The sequence below is a fragment of the Crotalus tigris genome, unplaced genomic scaffold (assembly GCF_016545835.1).
Source record: "Crotalus tigris isolate CLP2741 ecotype Arizona unplaced genomic scaffold, ASM1654583v1 scf7180000018783.1386937, whole genome shotgun sequence".
Classification (NCBI taxonomy): domain Eukaryota; kingdom Metazoa; phylum Chordata; class Lepidosauria; order Squamata; family Viperidae; genus Crotalus; species Crotalus tigris.
In genome coordinates this window covers 666,119-686,250 of record NW_024097198.1, presented here as the reverse complement: position 1 = coordinate 686,250, position 20,132 = coordinate 666,119, and the positions used below count along the sequence as shown (strand labels likewise).

The following is a 20,132-nucleotide window of genomic DNA, read 5'->3' as shown; positions in this document are numbered from 1 at the left end:
TCTCTTAAAAGCCTCCAGTGATGAACTTCCCTGGAGCAACATCTCCACACCCATAAAGTAAATCAAAGCTGCCATTTGCCTGGTGATGGTCAACCAAGCTTCAATCAGTTAACTTTATTCCACATTTTTATAAAAAAAAATTACAACAGAACAAGGATCTGAAAACCAAGGAACTTCGTTTCCATCCATTCCACACACATATTTGCTAAATCACAGACATAATCGGCTGCTTAAACATGATCTGCTGAGTTTCAGAAGGACAATCCCACCAGAAGCGGCCTATATGAATGAGGTCCTTAAAGGTCAATATACCTAATTCTCAAACGGTAGAACTGAAACTGCCACAAATCTTGAACCTGATCCTTTTTTCACATTTTTTTTTTTGTCGTATGTTGCATTTTCTTCCATTGGCAGTTTCCTCCAGGATTAACCTCAAACTAAGACCGAGCTGCCTAAATTCTGTTTACATGATTGAGAAGAGTTTGCTAAGATGTACGAAGCACACCTTGGCTGGATTCTGTAAATGCTCGATATTTCTTCAGCACGGCAATATTTCTTCAGCAGTACCAACCGTTATCAGGGGAAATACTCATGGATAGCTTTATATGCTTATTAGTCTGACATGCCTCTTAAGAACGGAGGAGTGGATTCCTCCTTAACACCACGGTGGACATACTGGTAGATAAGTTCTCTCAGAAAGGAGAAGAAACACTAGATTTGGCTTGTAAATAGAGAAACACCTACATTTTGTTAAAAACATGCCCAAGGGCACACCTGCGGTTTTGCCTCTCTTCTTCCTCACCTCTGTTCCATCAATTCTGTATATTTTTAAATGCTGACATGCCCCAATAGGGATGTTAGGAGAGTCCCGCACAATAGTAGCAGCATCCTCTCAGACCCCTGTCTTGTAACATGCAACCCGACTCACAAAAAAGATAAGGCACTATACAACAAGCAGCGATTTTGTCTGCCAAAATCCACAGGCAAATGAGGAAAAACAGGATTTCAGGTGAGGGTCATCCACAAGAAGAGATATCCAGGGTTGAGTGACAGGAACCGATGCCTGCTCCTTTCGTCTGAAGGGTCACAACTTATGGCCTTCATCTGAAGAATGGTCTAAGCCAGGGATAGGCAACCTTGGCTCTTTTATGACTCGTGGACTTCAACTCCCAGAATTCTGGGAGTTGAAGTCCACAAGTCATAAAAGAGCCAAGGTTGCTTACCTCTGGTCTAAGCCCGTTATATATAGCTCCTTCTACAATGCTACAGTAAAAAGGAGTCCCTCCGGATTTTTACTCCACTAGCCTTTATCGAGTCTAGGGGGGCGGTGCCCATTTCTGTTTCAAGGCTGTTGAGCCAGAGCTGTCCGAACACATTTCTGTGGTCATGTGACCAGCACATGACGGAGGGCTGTTCCCTTCCCACCGAAGGGATACCTATTTATCTACTCACATTTGCATGCTTTCGAACTGCTAGGTTGACTGGAGCTGAGGTGAGGACAGGAGCTCACTCCGTCGCATGGCACTAGGGTCTCAAACTTGGGCTGCCAACTTTCCAGCCATCAAGCCCAGTGTCTTTAACCACTGAGCCACTGCGCCACCCTCCAAATGCTGACAGAATCCGAAATGCTTCATCTATACCCAGAGAACTTCACTCAACTCAAAATCTTCTCTAAGAGATCAACCAGACTCAGGGGTGTCCACCCAAGCCCTCCATAATCCATACATCTCATTGTGCAAATGCAGTTCTGGTGAACCTATATCTCAACCTCAGATGCATAAGTACGTGAAGCGCCAACACTTGTGTGACACCTTCATCATATGGGTATCCTCCTGCCGCCCCCGTAGATGCCCACTATGGGGTAGAAGCATGCGATGCCTCCGTCATCGCTATTAAATATATAAGCTTCTTTTATATATCAGGATACATATACATACTCAAGAGCTGCACTGAATCTTCTGGTTACAAGGAGGTGCAGAGGGGGCAATCTTTTTGTTTTTTTACTTTAAGCATAATTTAAGCAAAATTACCATTAGGGAACAAGTGGAATTTCATGACCGATCTGAACCCTACATGGAGTTAAAACGCCCACCTGCCTTTCCTGGGTATTTCCTCAATACAGCGTCTTTTCAACCTCTAGTATATAGTGTTTCTCAACCTTGGCAACTTTTAAGACACCTGGACTTCATTCAGCTCCTAGAATTCCCCAGCCATTAGTGGGTTTAAAGCAGCTTCTTTAAAAACAAAGGGACTTTGAGAAATGTCGGAGAGACGACCTTCCAAACTAACTCCTACTGAACTTCAAAAGAGACTTCTTTTCCAACAACCGGGTCTCCCAAGTTCCTAGCACTGCTTCCCGTAGCCGGGGGAACTTTTTGAAAAACCTCCTGGCCTAACTTGACATGTCACCTGGTGCTGATGACATGAAAAAGATAACTGAGTTTGCTGACTTTAAGAGGTTTTGACCTCAGGGCTTCTTTCTTCTTTAAAACCCATTCCCTTAAAGTGAGAACAAAAACCCAGGCATTTGACACAAGCGTCCACAAACAGAACGAGTACCTTGTTCTTATAGTTGTTCCCTATTTAGTACTTTGATTCTGAACCTAAAAATGAACAATCCGGCGGGGGGGGGGGGGGAGATTTGGGACCTCACCCGTGCGAGCTTTGGGTTCTCTCGTGGGAGAATCAAAAGCCCTGCAAGATAATCACCCACCCTAACCGAGCTTGTTGGGGCAAACAGAAAACACCATGGGAAAAAAAAACCACCTGAAATTTTTCATTTCGGGGATTGCGTTTGGCTAGCTGTTTTCAGCATGTCTCATGACTGACAACGGTGTCTCATGATTGACAACGATGGCTCCAGGAACAGTCTTTTCAAAAGAGGAGAAGTCGATGTGTCACAAAGAAAAAAAAAAAGACTCCTAACGAAGAAAAGATCTGGCAAACAGTCCCCTAAAATCCTGTTACCGCAGTGGAGGTGCTATTTGGACTTCCTCGGCGTAACGGTCCTGTCCCCTTGGTGTTTCGTTTGTTCGGCGGAACAAAAGCCAGGCGTGGCCACATTCAGCGTCCACTTCCAGAGAGTGAGACGTAGGAGGTTATAAAGGTATAAAACTCTGCTTGCTACAAGCAAAATGTTCGGTATGTTTTTTGTTCAACTCCTCTGGTCCCAGGTTGGCGGCTTTTCCCCCCCGCCTCGCTCCCAATAAATAAAATACACTCCTTGTGTGGGTTTCAGCATGATTGGGCCGACTCAGACCGAAAATTCAGGCGCTCCCTTCTTGCTTCTGAGCAGGAACCTCCGGATTCGGAATCCAGCGAAAGGATTTATCCACAGCAGGGACGGTTGTCCCCCAAAGACCGACTTCATCCCTTCCCAGCACAGTCTGCGTTCCCAGGTGGGCTTCTCGCTCTTCAGCCTTTCGATCTCCTGCAAGTTAATTGGGCGTTTTGTGAAATTCTGCCAAACCTGGGGAGGGTGTGCTGAGATTCAAGGTCTCAGCCGGAGGGGAGGTTGAGATGGGTGCGAATGGCAGGTCCAAACTGCAAAGGGGTGGTGACTCTGTGTGTGTGTGTGTGGGGGGATGTCTTACCGTTTCATCGTTGCATATCGAATGGATCTGAGTGCCAAACATCACCGCGGTGAAGGTCAGAAAGAGAAACCCTTCAAGGCACAAGAAGATCAGTAGGATCACCGTCACGGGTGGGGAGAAGTTACTGCATTCTAGGAAGGAAGGAAGGAAGGAAGGAAGGAAGGAAGGAAAGAAGGAAGGAAGGAAGGAAAGAAGGAAGGGAAGGGGAGAGAGGAAGGAAGGAAGGAAGGAAGGAAGAGAAGGGGAGAGAGGAAGGAAGGAAGGAAGGAAGGAAGGAAGGAAGGAAGGAAGGAAGGAAGGAAGGAAGGAGAAGGGGAGAGAGGAAGGAAGGAAGAGAAGGGGAGAGAGGAAGGAAGGAAGGAAGGAAGGAAGGAAGGAAGGAAGGAAGAGAAGGGGAGAGAGGAAGGAAGGAAGGAAGGAAGGAAGAGAAGGGGAGAGAGGAAGGAAGGAAGGAAGGAAGAGAAGGGGAGAGAGGAAGGAAGGAAGGAAGGAGAAGGGGAGAGAGGAAAGAAGGAAGGAGGAGAAAGGAAGGAAGGAAAATTAAGTTTGAATCCAGAACAATCATATTCACGACATCTTTTTGGAATAATTAGCAAGTCAGAATAAAGAGGAACTGCGAGGTAGAATCCAAAACCGGCTTGCAAATGGTTGGAAGCAAATACAAAGGATTGTATTTATAGAAGGCATAAAACATTGTACAATATACTGGAGGGATTAGGCATGTTACATGGGAAGTAGAGAGTGTTAGAGAGTCACAGAAATCCAAACATGTTACACATGTTGGCCAGACAGCTTAGGAGATTCCTACTGGTCTGGGAGGGTGACATTCCTATTTTAGGGCTTCAAATATCTCGTTTTGTTAAAAGCCAGAAACTTTTGCAACTAACATATTTCTCTTCCTAAAGCGTATTAATAATATTGGCACCACTACAGAAAAAACAACAACTGGTCAGTATCTTCTCTGGGGAAGCATTTTTGACTTCCCAATCTAGTCTTTCTCAGCCTTGACAACTTGGACTTCAACTCCCAGTATTCTCCAGCCAGGGGAGTTGAGGTCTACTCATTTTAAAGCTGTTGAGGTTGAGAATCTGTCCTAATCTAACCTTAGAGCCTGGGATTTGCTAAAAGCTTCCTATCCAATTAATAATCAAGCCAGCTAATTCCTAAGCCCAGATAAGACCAGCCATCTGCTGAAGTGGAATTTGAGGACTTGTGTTTTCATGGGTACCCCAGCAAAATATCCAAGAAAGCAGGATGGCCCATATCCAACCCTCATGTTGAACCGGACGTGGGGGTTTAACCCTTGCAATTCTGGCACCACACATGCATCATGTGCCCTGATACAGCAAAATATAGATATGTTGTGTTTTCTCTATGGGTCTCTGGCAGCACAATCTCAGCGTCGCCCACGCTGCACTCCCATGCATAATTCAAAAAGGCAATTATTTTGAAAACAAAACGCAAAAACATCAGTCGGGTTGGAAAAATGTCACCCGAGCACTCAACAAAATGCTCTCTTGGAAACGCTCCAGCAGTTTCCTTAATGAAACAAAATAATGTCCAAATGTACCAAGACCCCATAGTTTGGACACTCAACAGCCAATTTCAATTTCTGGGGTTCTAAACCTTTGGGCATTTAGGTTTCCAAGAGGTAATCTTCTCCCATAAAATCTAACTGCCTTGTCAATTTCTTTTCTTAAGACCCATTTCCCAAACCTACTCCACCCTTGGAGATAAGCTTGAAAAAGACAAGTTTTCCTTTGAAAAACCTCGTCTGGCAGAGAAAGACCCTTATTTCATCACATTAGACACCAAATTTTATTTGTTTATTTCAGAATTATTTCTCTTTGTAAGACACGATTTGGCTTTTGTACAGTTTTAATCATTCCAGTTCAGTTTCCTCTTTTTTTTATCGACGGCTGCCCCTGCTTGCTTTTGTAACTGGCTACTTAAAATCCTTCCACGGTTTCAGATTTGCACCGCAGTTTCTTCATGGTCTGACGGCACCTGAACCGTCTGCTAGACAAGCGATTTAGGCATGCTTAAAATAAATCTGTCAAAGGCCACGTGCTTGCTTACCAATCCACTGATTCCGGACGCAGGAAAAGAACTGAAATCCACACAGGATGAGCGCGTGAGCTGAAATCAGAGCAATGTACATCTGGAAAAGAAGGGAGGATTTAGAATAGAATAGAATAGAATAGAATAGAATAGAATAGAATAGAATAGAATAGAATAGAATAGAATATGAAAAGGATAGGATAGGATAGGATAGGATATGGAAAGAGTAGAATATGGAATAGAATAGAACAGAACAGAATAGAATAGAATTTTTTTATTGGCCAAGTGTGGTTGGACACACAAGGAATTTGTCTTTGACCCACAAGGAATTTGACATCGATCTTTGCAAGGCATGTCTTCAATGCTATCGTGGGTTCCCTTTCTTCACCTCTCATCTATTTATTTATTTATTTTGAGGCTGCCTGATACCACAAAGACTTGAGGCAGCTTGCAAATAAAAATCAGAAGTAAACTATGCCTATCGAAGAAAGAAACAGAAAAGGAACAGAGCTAATCAGAAGATGCCCCCCCCTTCCAAAGTTCAAACAGTAAAACTAAAAAGCTCAGTTCCCATTTCTAACCCAAGGAAGGTCTGAGAAAAAAAGCCAAAAGAATAAACATAGGTTTCTGGGTGGATAATGTTCCACAAGGCAAGCACCATCACCAGGGAGATGATGTCAGCATTAAAACATCACCAATATTCTGACTTGCAAATTTAAATGTTTAGCTACGTTCCTTCCCCTTCCCTGATTTGTGATAAATAACACAACAATTCCTACTCACAGTAAAAAGCACAAAAAACCTTTGGTTCCTTTCCCCCACACAGTTGTTAACCCAGGGACAGTGATGATCCATCTTCCGAATGCATCGTTTGCAAATACTGATGGGATTTAAAGGGGGGGGGGGGAAGTGAGGAGAAAAAAAAAGATTATGTATATCTTGGTGCCGAAAGTAGAACTGATTTCTTTGAAAAAATCTAAGGTTATTTGCATTCAACAAACAAGCCAGATCCATTTCCTCTTTTATGAACCAGACATAACTTTATTTATTTATATTTCGTATTTCTGAACTGCTCATCTGCTGTAAGAGAAATGTCGGAAAACAGATCAAGTCTGTATCATCTCAGGGTATTTTTCATAAGGAGGGAAGATTATACTGTGGCCCTTTGGAGTCTTCTTTGGAGAAATGCTGAAGTAGAGAATGCAAGAACTTTGCTTGGCTCCCAGCTGTGGAGAGTCAGGAAGAAGACCTTGATGGGGACAAGCCAGGATCCTCAACTGGGCAAAAAGGGATGAAACGTTTTTTTTGTTTTAAGGTCTGAGAAATGAGACAACATTCAGAAGAGGCTTAGGCAGGTGCCTCCTTAATTTGCTGAAGTATCCAAAGGAAGAGGAGATACGGCTCCTTCACAGAATCATAGAACTGGAAACGACCTTGAAGATGTCTGTGGAGAGTCTCAGTCATCCAGGTCATGGTTGTCCCAAAGACGCTTTCCAAAAGATTTCGTGTTCTTTTTTCCTTGAAAAATGTTTCGCTTCTCATCCAAGAAGCTTCTTCAGTTCTCAAAGTGAACTGAAGAAGCTTCTTGGGTGAGAAGCAAAAGGTTTTCAAGGAAAAAAAAAACCCCACCAAGACAGTCCAGTTACCTTTTGAAAAACACTTTTGGGATGACCATGGAGATCTTCTAGTCTAACCCACCCACCCCTCTCCGACCTTACCCCATTCCAGACAAATGGTTGTCCAATCTTTTCTTGAAAACCTCCAGCGATGGAACACCCACAACTCTGGGTGGGAGGCAAGAAATTCCATCCATTCATCGTTCTCCCCAGTTCCAGGTGGGATCTCTCTTTAAGGCAGTGTTTCTCAACCTTGACAACTTTAGGGCATGTGAACTTCAATTCCCAGAATTCCACAGCCAGCATTGCTGGCTGTGGAATTCTGGGAGTTGAAGTCCACATGCCCTAAAGTTGTCAAGATTGAGAAACACTGCTTTAAGGAGAGATCTTCTACCCGATGCTTGCAAGAATCTTTTATTATCTCAATCGAAGTAGCTTTAGCCTTCCCTGTAGAGTTAATTTCATTGGGGGGTGGGTGGGAAGGAGGCTGCCAGCAGCTGAGACTGGGGCAGGGTTGGGGGGGGATGAGCAGCATTTTCATCTGTCTTTCAAAAAGAGGCACTGGTGTATTTCAGTCTGGAAAAGGAGCCGGCTCTTATGAAGGTCAACAAGCTCTACCACCCCGCTCCCTACCTCCTCCAGCCTCCCACATTTGTACAGAATCCTCCTCCGTTTCAAGCAGTCAGGGGCTGAGGGGGGACTGAGCCAAACCGAAGCAGCAGCTGCGTTCAAGAAGGCAGCAGCACCTAGGAAACAGCCCCCTTGTGCTCTCTTGCTGAGCACAAAAGAGAGGCAGCTTGAAACAGGAATGACCTCAATCCACACTTCTGGGACTGCAGAGGCCCCTTAAAACGTGGAGAGGAGCCTCCTCTGAGAACGCAACTCCCAGGCGGTGTGAAGGATACCTGCAGTGATGGGCACGTTCTGGCTTCACGCTGCAACACTTGGGGCATTTGTAGATGACCTCCCCTGGTTTCAGCTGCAAACTCTCCATGTATTCCTTTGTGGCATTTCCTTTGGGGACAGCACCCTAAAAAGGCAGAAAGACAAAACTCAGGGATCCAGAATGAGGCTGCTCCTTGATCTCATGTTTCCAAATAGGCTGTCCTTCAATTCCCAGAATCCTCAAGGCTGCATTGGCTGGGGAATTCGGAATGGGACAGCTCACCACGGCCAACTCACCTTGGCCAACTCTCCATGGCCAACTTGCTGTGGTCAACTCACCATAGGCCAACTTGCCATAGCCAACTTGCTGTGGCCAACTCACTGTGGTCAACTCATCATAGGCCAACTTGCTGTGGCCAACTCGCCATGGCTAACGCACCTTGGCCAACTCGCCACGGGAGAACTTGCCTTGGCCAACTCACCATAGGCCAAATTGCTGCGGCCAACTCACCTCGGACAACTGACTATGGCAGTGTTTCCCAAACTTGACAATTTTAAGGCATGTGGACTTCAACTCCCAGAATTCCACAGCCAGCATTGCTGGCTGTGGAATTCTGGGAGTTGAAGTCCTCATGCCTTAAAATTGTCAAGTTTGGGAAACACTGGACTATGGGATGACTTGTCTTGGCCAACTCGCCACAGGACAATTCATCAATACTTGTATTTTAATTATTTAAAATAATTTAAAATTTCATTTTTTTGTCCTTCACACTTCATCTTGTCCCTCCTTTTGCATCCTTCATTTAATAATTCTATTTCAACATTTCTTCAATAATATGTAACTTTTGTTCCACGGCAAGTTGGCCAAGGCTAGTTGGCCATGGCACGTTGGCTGTGGTGAGTTGTCCTAGACTATGGGTCATCAAACTTGGCCCTTTTATGACTTGTGGACTTCAACTCCCAGAATGCCTGGCTGAGGAATTCTGGGAATTGAAATCCACAAATCATAAAAGGACCAAGTTTGAAGACCACTATCCTACACCCGTGGGATTATCAGAAACGTGAATCCACACGGTCAAGAAAGAGTCTTCGGCATGGTACCCAAAACTGTTGGCCACCCTACTCACTGGATCCGTCAGCATTGTTCTTAGGTGAGAAGACAACGCCAGCACAGCCAAGCTGTTGAAGAGGACTCCGTTGACCAGGGAATACCAGAAGTCTTTGGAAGGGAGCAGCATGACGAAGGTGACCACGAAGTCGGCGTAGACCACCAGAAGCCAGGTCATCAGTGCACAGACCATCCCGCAGCTGTCGCGGATGAACCAGACGCGATCCCCCGCGTCGCACTCGGATGACGGTGAATCGTAGCAGTCATTCTCGGCAAGCAGAGGATGATGCTCAACGTCACGCAACCTGTGCCCAGATGACTGCATGATTTTCTGGACTGGCCCTGTGGGGGGAAGTAACCAGCGAGTAGCTGTGCAGTGAGGCTCATAGACAGCACCTCAACTATTGTCAAGGGATGAACGGACAGCCCATCCTATTCTAATTTAAACGAGGCAAGCAAAACGCAACAGGAGGGATTCCAGAATCAATGGATCCAAGGTTGGTCTTAACAGCCTCAGCAGACCAAAAATTTAAGATCCTGAGGAATAATCGGGGCTTTTTTTACATTACACTGGCTGCATAAAGAACTTCTACAAGTCCTCAAGTATAATCAATAGAAATATAAACAAGTGAATGAAGAAATAAATATAAACAAAATTAAAGTTCCGTTTGTAGCCCAGAGTTGAAAATAAGGGGGTCTTTGGTGCCCTCTGAGCTTGTTTTCTTGCAGACATTTCCTTACCTAATTAAATAATTTCATCAGTGCTAGAAGGGAGTGGGGTTTGCAGAGGGAGAGGGGGGGAGACGACTGTGGGGTCCTTGGTGTTCTCCGAGTTTGATTTTTAAGTTTTATTACCCAATTAAATCATCAGTGGTAGAAGGAAGTGAGGGGAGAGGAGGAGGAGGAGGAGGAGGAGGAGGAGGAGGAGGAGGAGGAGGAGGAGGAGGAGGAGACATTGTGGGATGCTTGGTGCTGTCTGAGTTTGCTTGCTTTTTTTGCAAACATTTCATGACTCAACTAGGGAATATTATTGGTGTTTGATTCTTTTCTTGCAGACATTTCCTTACTCAAACTAAGTAACATCATCAGTGAGCAACCAAGCTCAGAGAGCACCAAGGACCCCATAACATTAAAATCCTGGACTGGCTTCTCCAATATAAAACCTTGAGGGAGCAACCTGACCAGAGGATGCTCATAAAATCCATCTCCTTCTTGACAGACCCAAGTGTTGGACTTCTTTGTTTAATACTGGTTTTTGTTTAGTTTTTTGTAGACGTTTGGATATCCTTATCTGTACTAAATGAGATTGCCATTTCAGCTAGTTACTTTCACCTAAGAATTATGTACGATTATTATTATTATTGAAAATTCAGCCTTTAGGGAATAAAAAGTTCCGCTTTTGATCCATCCGTTCGTCCTCGTTTGCCTGGCCATCCTTCTCTTTTTCCTTGCATAGGGAAGACGTCTTACTTTGCCCGGTGGGAACATTTGCTAAGCCCCATTTGGTGTCTTGAGTGAAGTTCTAAGGAGCTTCACGAAGGCACAAATGGTCTCATTAAATCAGGGCTCGCTGGGAAAGGCAGGAGTCCCCAGGGAGCACCCCACGATTTGAGCAGAAAATCAAAGTATTATGAACAGCTGCAGTGTAAATCTCTCCACTGCCAGGAATGGGAAGAAACCCTAGACATCCTTTTCATCCTAAAATCCCTATTGATTCAGTGCTATTACAGTTGACGGCTGAGCTGAAAGCACGCTATTGATTTGCCGATATTCGAGCAGATGCTTTTCGATTTCCTCACAAAGGGTGGCTTCCTTTCCCCGACAAACTAGCACACATGAATGCAGTTTTAGAGGCATGTTGACCAGTTTGCATCTTAACCTTGGTTGGTTACAAATCAAGGCGGAAGCTGGGCCATGCAAGCTCAACAAAACAAGGACGGAAGGAAAGTAGGGTTAATTCTACCTCCTCTTCCTCACTGTTTTTACATACAGCGGAGAAAACTCCTGTGGAGAGGAGCAGAGGAGGCCCCCCCCGCCTTGACTTAAACATAGTAATCACCCCTCAATTATTATTTTTTTTTTTGCTTTTTTTCAATTGGGCCCAATACTCAGAGACTGCCTGGACAAGTCCCCTGCACGTTTCCTGGAAAGGTTTTTCCAAAGTGGTTTGCCATTGCCTCCTTCCTAGGGCTGAGAGAGAGGGACTGGCTCAAGCTGATCCAGCAGATTTTGCACCTAAGGCAGAACTAGAACTCATAGTCTCCTGTTTTCCAAGCCAGATGCCTTCCCTACTTCACTAAACTGGCTCTGGTCTCTAGCAAATTTTTCCGTCATTGAGACCGGTGAACAAATCGGGCTGTATGTCTGAAGCAGCCCATGGCTTACGATCCTTAGGAATCCAACTGAAAAATGACATTCTGCAGCAGTCTTGGCCTTTGGGAAACAATCTGTCATCCCCACAACATCCTAAGCATGACTTGATTACTGTAAGATCACATGCACACACACACACACACACACACACACACACACACACACACACACACACACACCCAGATGAGGGAAACAGAAATCTTAATTTTTGGCTCAGAGTTCAGATCTTAATCCACAGAGCATGTAAGGACCCACCCCACTTTGCATCTTAAGAAGACAGAACTCTTGGAATAATTCTTCCAACAGGCATCCTTTATTAAGAGAAAATGGTTGCAGGCGTTCTAGTCAGGACTTGGGGTCCAAGCTCTCCCATTCAAGGTTTTAAGGGGTTCCCCAGTAGCCCCACCCAATCACCCCCTTCTTCCAGCGACAGTCTCAGGCATTACACTCCCACCCCCTTTTCCTTACTGCCGGCGGAGGGAGACTTCAGAGAGGAGTACATGAAAGGTAATAGCCCCATTGTTATGGTTAGTTCTTTTGGTGATATCCACATCCAGTCCCTTTGAAGTGTACTGAAGGAAGTGAGGGCCATAAAGCCCCTTTGTTCACCCCCTTCCCTTCATCGTATGACAGAATCCAGAGAAGGCAGAAATGGGGTTTTTATAATTGATAACTAGAGATGAAATATAATTGGATTCTGATAGAGCAATTCTGCAGCAAAATCCTGGTTTTGCTTCTTCAAGGATGCTGTGTAAGTTAAAAGACTCGCTGTAGGCAGAGGGAAGAGAAGACAGCATAAATGAGGTTGACTTGTTGAAACCCCCCCCCCAAATGTGATCAAACATTAGAGCGGGGGGGGGGGGAATCACTCCAACCTCACATTGATGCAGAGCCTTTGCACAACGGATCTCTTTCAAACCACAAACGTTTTAGACAGGGGCTCGGCTGTTTTGCAGCTTTATAAAGTTGCTTATATTAATTTTCTCCAATCTGGTGCCCTTCAAGAATACTGCATTGCAGTTTATGTAGATCTTAGCCAGCATCCTCTTAGCCAAGGCTAAAAAGAGTTTGATCGTGTATAAGGATGGCAGATGAAACGCTTTTAACTTGGGACTTCAAAACTGTTTTCCCAATCACGAGAATATCAAATAAGCATTTGCTGAATAAAGGCAATAACTACACACAAGAACTGATGACAGGGCAACAAAATGCAGCAAGAACGTAAAAGTATTAACCGTACAAAAAGCTCAGAGAAAAGTCCGTCAAATGCTCAACCTCTGAGTACTGTGGACTCTTGATGAAAAGACATCTCCCCCCTAAAGGAAGCTGCAATTTTTAAAAAGACAAAGAGCCTAATTATGTTTGTGTGTGTGTGTGTTTGTGGCAATTGGCCACGAACATATAGTGGTGCTTCCAGTTTGAAACATCATCCATTAATCTCGCTTCCCTAAATTGTCTATCTGTTGGAAAAGACCCTCTTCCGTGGCTTTCTAACGGAACAATTGAGGCCAGTTTACAAACTTCAGAAGTTTCCTCTGCTGGTTTGTCTCCACCTATTTGAAGAAGCTTTTGTGAACGGGGAGCTAGCTAAGAAGTGTGTGGAGGTCTGCGCGTGCGGATGTTTCTAAGAGCCACCTATTCCAAATTGGCATGGAACAAGCAGGTTGAAGAATCCAGAAAAAGCATACATACCTGACTACGACAATGGTTAGTTTGACATCTTGCTGATCCTTTGGGCGTCTACGATACGCAAGCGGTCATATCTGGGGTAACCCAAAGCGTAAACAGAACGGCGTGTTGGTCACAATCGGAGCAGGCCGAGAGAAAGCCCAAGTGGAGCATCACCTGGAAAGTACAGAACATCTGCTGAATAGGAAAGCAGGTGCTTCCACTGGAAAAGCACTCTTGACCTTTGGCTCCCTCGTCAAGTTCAAGCCTCTCCCCTTCTCCTGGACTGAATCCTGAATCTCGAAGAAAAAGGAGAGAGAGAGACAGCGAGAGGCTGGCTTTTCATTCTTCGGAAGAAGAAAAGGTTGTGGTTAATGGACAGTGTTATCTGCCACCAGCTGCTTTGGGAAGTGTCAAATTCAGGCCATCTATCCTACTCACTACTTTGGCCAGTTGTCTGCAGGCCACTTCCATATTCCAGAAGGTGATGACCCATCTGGAAGACAGAAGGCATGTTGTCCAGGGACTGCTTGAAACTTGCAACTGAGGCAAAAATTCGGTAACCAGGATGACTTGGAACCACTTTTGTCAGGGTGAAAAACGTCTGTTTTAGGTATTTATTCATCCAGCTGAAGTTGACTATCAAAGGCTTGCGACTTGGGTCGCTAAAGGTTGTTTCGGTTACACAGTATGAAATACATTCTTCTCTGAGCAATTAAGATTAGATACGTCTTTCCATTTGTGGTAATATTTTTTTTCCAGAGGTTACTTTGTCAGTTGTAGGTGCTATGCTATTATTTCATTTCCCCATGTTTCCAACTAAACTGCAATTTAATTTCACTTCTACGTTATTTTAGCCTTTACATTTTTAGGATCTGATTATCCCTCTTTTGCTATCTTGGAGAGGAGAGCTGTGGGTTCTGGTATATTGATTCTTGCTATTAATATTTTAAATTTGATTTACTTTTCTCTTATTTTAAGCGGAAAACCTAAAGCAAGTTAAAAAAGCAGGAAAACACAGTAGCCATTACTGTACATAGCCACGGTCTACATGCAAAAGGAGGATGTCAGCAAATCCGAGAGAAATTGCTAATTAAACACAAAATAATGAGCAAAAAGACAAAATAAATCGCTTTCCCCAAATAACTCTTTAAACCTCTCTCAACAGCCCAGAATGCGAACAACAGCACGGTGATATAATGTCAACAACAGTGAATAATTCAGAAGTACAGGATGTGAAGTAAATCCAGGCATCTCGTAAATGAGCTGATCCACGTTAGAGCGGGGACTTTCCCAGAATCAAGTCCAGCCATGCCTTCGGATAATTAAACTGACTCTAGTTGTAAGCAAAATGTGGGGAAAGGAAAGGAAGGGAAGTAAAGACCGTCAATACAAAATATATTTTATATAGAAATAAGAAAATAAAAACCCACTGATTCCAGCATCCCAGGGACAAAGCATCCGCCCCAACGATGCCAGCAAAACTGTGGTCCACGGTCCAGATACCGTCTCAAAGATTTTCTTCGGAACTGACGCTCCTGTGGGTCAACGTACCCTCTTAGAGGAAACCAACCCAGTCAGCCTTTGATTGTCCAGGAGAAGCAGCAGCTGCAGGAGGCTCAGCCGGCTTCTAAACGCCCAATTAACCCCCTCTTGATTATTTATTCCAAGCATTGCATGTTCAAGGTCACAGTTGCTCTGCTCCCGCTAACGGTGACTTGCCTGTAACTGAATATTCAAAGCCATCCTAAAGTTACATATGTTTCCAGGGATGCGTCTCCTGGAGAGGACCAGCTGTGACTGAAGCAAAGCTACCCTCTGCCCTAAAGCTAGTTTCTGCTTTTTGGAGTTTCCGAGTTGCAACATACCCACCATCGGTTCCTTAAGCCATTCCCCTGCGACTTACACCTTCGGAGGGTGACATGTTCTAGGCGTCAGGATGAAAGGGGGTGGGAAGATCTGCAGGCCACCCAAGGCCTGCCCGAGCCACATCATGGGGCAGGGCGTGGTGGTTACATTCTGGCCATTGGGCTGTCCAGACCTGTCCGAGGTCCACAGATGTTCTCCTCAGCACGGCCTTGTGAAGTTCTGATGTCACAGAGGTCTCTCTAGGCCTCTGTGAGCAGAGCAGGCAAGATAACTACTCTGATGAAGGAGGGAAGGAGAACCAGAGGCAGGTCCAGAAGCACATCAACAACATGACGGAAACATCTGTGTGACTATGAAGCCAAACTTTTGAAACTGGTCACCAACATCACCACTCACACATGGGAAAATTAAGCAGGTGTACATTCTGTTGAGAGTTATGGTAGTTCAGGGTTGAGGGTTATGCTGTTTTGTAGGTGCCTCCAGACACTGTGGGTGCTCCATCACTGGAGGTTTTTATGAAGAGACTGGGCAACCATTTGTCTGAAATGTTATAAGCTCTCCTGCTTGAGCAGGGGGTTGGACTAGAAGACCTCCAAGGTCCCTTCCAACTCTGTTATTCTGTTAATGTGGACTTTGGAGACTTAGGACAAACAGGAGTCATGTTTTCTACCTACAGCAACTGACCAGGAATGGGACCAGGAACCGAGCACCTGGGCAAACCAGGGTATGTTTCAGGTTTTGCTGATGACATTTGTAATATAACTCAGAAAGATGGAGAGGTTTTTTTAAGCTCTATAACCCTTGATTGTCCACATTATTTTCCTCCCCTCATTCTGTTTAAGATGGAAGTAAACACGTATCTGTTTTTTTTAAAGTTTCCATTTAGCAGCCTGTAATCTCTCCCCTAAGGCATCAGTTGTGATCTGTCCTCACAGCTCTGCAATACATTTTTTAGCTACTGTACCCAGGGACTAACTTGATATGCAGATGAGCAACTACCGATGGGTGGGATGGTCAGGCATCTCTTTCATTCAATTATTTCTCTAACCAACAATGAGGCTCACTGAGGCAGAATCTCCACTAATGACCTCCGGCATCTTTTAGAGTCATCCAATTAGTGTTGTTTCAGAATAATTGTACAGCGGTCAATTTACTGCATTGGAAGAAAGGATAGAAATAATCTAAGCTTTTCTCAGGCAATGAGCAAGCCCACCCATTCTATCGCGTGTCACTTCCTGAATGCACTCTGGAAGCAGGCTCGAATGCAGTATCAGAAGACGCCGTGCCCGCAAAATGTCTCAGTTTCAGTTCGTTTTTTTTTTTTTTAATTCTTAAAAAAAAAGAAGAAGAAGAAACAACCCCCCCAGAAACTAAAGCTAGGAAATTTTCCCACGCCCCAAGAAAGCAATCTAGTTAATGTAACTCCTAGGACTATTCTTCCCTCTAACAGCCTGAACTAGTTCAGGACTATCAGTTTCACATTATTTTCTAGAAGTATCACTGCAAAGAGTTTTGGATAGACTTCTGTCTCAGATTTATAGCTGGAAATACTGGATTTTGGGGAGCTAAAGTCACCAAGGTTGAAAAACCATGTCCTAGAGCGAAACAGCAAAATTATGTCTTGAATGAAGCAAGGCAGATAAGCACAGTGAAAAAGTCTTGGGTCTATAGGGAGGAGGGGGGTTGGACTAGATCAGTGGTTCTCAACCTTTTTAATGCCGCGACCCCCCCACCGGTCGTAAGTCGAGGACTACCCAACCAGTCGTAAGTCGAGGACTTTCCCTGCCCGGGAGCGCCGCGCATGCGTGGTGCCGCCCCCTGCGCCGGCTGAGGCGTAGCTGGCAAGCAGCAGAGACGGAGCAGGCCAACCACTGTCTGGGCCACCAGCTGGCCCAGCCCAAGGGAGGTAAGGCACCCGCCGGAAAAGGGGAAAAAATGGCGGACAGCCTTGCTTGGCGACCCCCGTGAAATGGTCGATCGACCCCAAATGGGGTCACGACCCATAGGTTGAGAACCGCTGGACTAGATGACCGCCAAGGTCCCTTCCAAATCTGTTATTCTCTGTTCCATTGAGAGATCAGGACCCCCTTACCCAGCTGCCACCCACTGGTCCTGCTGGTTGGCATGATGGGGATTGGGATCCGAGAGGGTGCCACTGCTGGAGGGCAGCTCTAGCAACATTACCCACTGCTGGAGAAACTCCAAGCAGCTCATCCTGGCAGCCACAGTCCTCTAGAAGGATAGGGCTCCAATGCCCATCATTCCCAGCCAGGGCTCCAAAGAGGAGGGCGAGGGATGGGAGATAGGAGCCCAGCCTGCCTGGAGGGCACCAACTGGGAAAACTCCCATCACCTTTTTCCTCCCCTTCCAAAATTGGGATGCGCCTCAAGACCCATAATCCACCCGCGGCTGGGGATTATGGGAGGCGGGGCTCCAAGGCAAGAGATGCGGGGAGGCGTCTGGCAGGGGCTGGAAAAGGGCGGGGCCGCTCAGAAAGGGAAGAGAACAGCTGGGATGGGCGGGGTCAGCCGGCGGGGAGGAGTCAGATGGGCGGAGCCTCGGTATGCCCCGCCCTCCGCCCCTGACAGACTCACCTCGCCCCGGGTCCTTCAGGGTTTTGCCTCGCACGATCCCGGCTGATGACGATGGCGGCGGTCCCGGCCGCGTCCCGGCCCATCCCGGATGGAAGGAGCCGTCCCCGCAGGCCCCGCCGGCGGAGGATCCGTCGCCGCCGAGGCGTTGCCGAGCGAGCGGGCGAGCGAGCCACAGAAGCAGCACGGGGCCCCGCACATGCGCCCCGTCACGAGCTTTTGGCCCGGCCCTCAGGAGGGCGGACGTCAGCGCATGCGTCGGAGGACTGTTTTTTTTTTTTTTACCCACCCCCAAGGGGATAGAGGGAGGGAAGGGAGCAGCGCTCAAGTCAGGGCTTCGCGACGACTTTAGAGGGAGGAGACTTCCCCGCTTCTCTCGGTTTGCGGATGGGCCGGAGTTCTCGGGGGAGGGAATAAAACGCGCGTGGGTCCCTGGCTGGAGAGAAAGAAGAAGGAGGCGTTTTCCTTCGTAGCTCGTTGAATGACACGCTTCTTGCTCCGCAAATGGCGGCCGCCAAATGACATCGGAAATGACGTTTGTGGGAGCGCGCCGCCTTATGCCTCCAACTCTAAGGTGTTCGACTTCGGCTCGGCCGGGTCCGCGCCTGCGCAGAACGCACGCTGCGGCTCTTCCTTGCAGGATCGCTGCATTTCCCGGCGTCCTCCCTCCCACCTTTTTTGCAATGCCTCTGGGCATGTGCAGAAAGCTTTGGGCTCTGTTCTTCGCAGACTTCTTCCGGACTGTCTATGCGACCTTCCCTGCTTGCGAAGAATATATAAATATATATATAGCCCAGGACAACCTCGCGGGAAAAACTGTGCACCGATTATGCACAATTTGTATTGCAACGCAATAAAAGAACTGCGTGCAATTCTCATTGCAAGCTGCAAGCTTCGTTCACTGCTCGCTAGTTATGGGGTTCCCCTTTAACCGCAATTTCCTGCTTTGCTGGTGATGGGCAATAAATTGCAATTGCAATCCTTATTACAATTGCAACAACAGTAATAATTTCAGGTAGTTTGCTCGGTTTAAATGCCTCCCCTTTTGTATTCTTTCTGAGAATATTGATACTGCATGTATCCTGGTTCTGCCCACCTTGGAATGCAAACCGTCGAAAGAGTGAATCGCCTTAAAAATCTGAGAGTTAGTCCGTCTCCTCAAGACATGCCTGGAAGTGCTAGGTGTGGATCTGAGTTTTTTAAAAAAAGAAAGAGCTCAGATATAGACAAATACTTACAAGATGTTCATTTTCCTAAGTTAACAGATGATCAGAGACAAGAGATTAATGGATTTATTACTTCGGAGGAAATTATTACAGCAATTAAGCAATTAAAAGCAGGCAAAGCACCTGGCACTGATGGATTGACATCAATTTATTATAAAGTTTTGATTGATGAGATGATAGAGCCTTTAAAGGAACTTTTTAATAATATATTACAGGGGTTAGAGATTCCCCTGTCTTGGGGTAGGGCTTTTATATCCTTGATTCCAAAAGAGGATCAAGATCTTACTTTGCCAAAAAATTATAGACCTATATCTCTTTTGAATGTAGATTATAAAAATTTTTCAAACATTTTAGCTAACAGACTTATGATTGTATTGAATCAAGTGATACATATGGATCAAACAGGTTTTATAACTGGAAGATATATGAAGAATAATGTTAGACAAATTATTAATTTAATAGAGTATTTGGATAAAAATAATCAGATTTCTGCAGGATTGATTTTTTTAGATGCTGAGAAAGCCTTTGATCAATTAAATTGGCAATTTATGTTAAGATTGGTTGAAGAAATGAATTTTGGAGATAAAATTTTACAGGCTTTTCGAGGTATTTATCAAAGACAATCAGCACAAGTTATAGTTAATGGAGGTTTATCTGAGGTATTTCAAATTGAAAAGGGGAATAGACAGGGTTGTCCACTGTCTCCTTTGTTGTTTGTTTTAATGTTTGAAATTTTGTTGATAAAAATTCGTGAATCACCCAAAATAAAGGGAATAGAGATTAATAAAAATGATTACAAATTAAGGGCTTTTGCAGATGATTTGGTTGTTACTTTGGTTCAACCAACTCATTCTGTAGTGGAGTTGTTTCAACTGATAAATCAATTCGGACAAGTCTCCGGTTTTAAAGTTAATAATAATAAAACTAAAATATTACCCAAAAATATGACTAATTTGGATAAGGATACTTTGGTTAGATTGACAGGTTTTGAAGTTGTAAAAAAGGTTAAATATTTGGGGGTATATTTATCTGCTTCTAATGCAAAATTGTATAAACTTAATTATGAAAAATTGTGGTTTAAAATACAGAAAGATTTGAATGATTGGAAAAAGTTGCAATTATCTTTGTTGGGGAGAATTGCT

At 45.1% G+C, this 20,132-nt stretch overlaps 1 protein-coding gene across 3 annotated transcripts; it reads right to left on the bottom strand.

The window, feature by feature from the left end:
* Window positions 1-71: 71 nt before the first annotated feature.
* ZDHHC7 (zinc finger DHHC-type palmitoyltransferase 7) lies at window positions 72-19,155 on the bottom strand. 3 transcript variants are annotated; one of them, XM_039356026.1, is made up of 8 exons: window positions 17,768-19,155; window positions 13,329-13,481; window positions 9,283-9,605; window positions 8,176-8,300; window positions 6,438-6,534; window positions 5,673-5,754; window positions 3,594-3,724; window positions 72-3,430 (listed from the first exon to the last, which is right to left on the bottom strand). In XM_039356026.1, exons 3-8 carry the CDS (start codon window positions 9,586-9,588, stop codon window positions 3,254-3,256), a joined length of 918 nt encoding a protein of 305 aa, XP_039211960.1. In that variant the 5' UTR covers window positions 9,589-9,605; window positions 13,329-13,481; window positions 17,768-19,155; the 3' UTR covers window positions 72-3,253. The 3 variants fall into 3 exon arrangements, with proteins under 3 accessions (XP_039211960.1, XP_039211961.1, XP_039211962.1); XM_039356027.1 differs by lacking the exon at window positions 17,768-19,155 and adding an exon at window positions 15,177-16,924; XM_039356028.1 differs by lacking the exon at window positions 17,768-19,155 and adding an exon at window positions 15,211-16,924.
* Window positions 19,156-20,132: the final 977 nt, after the last annotated feature.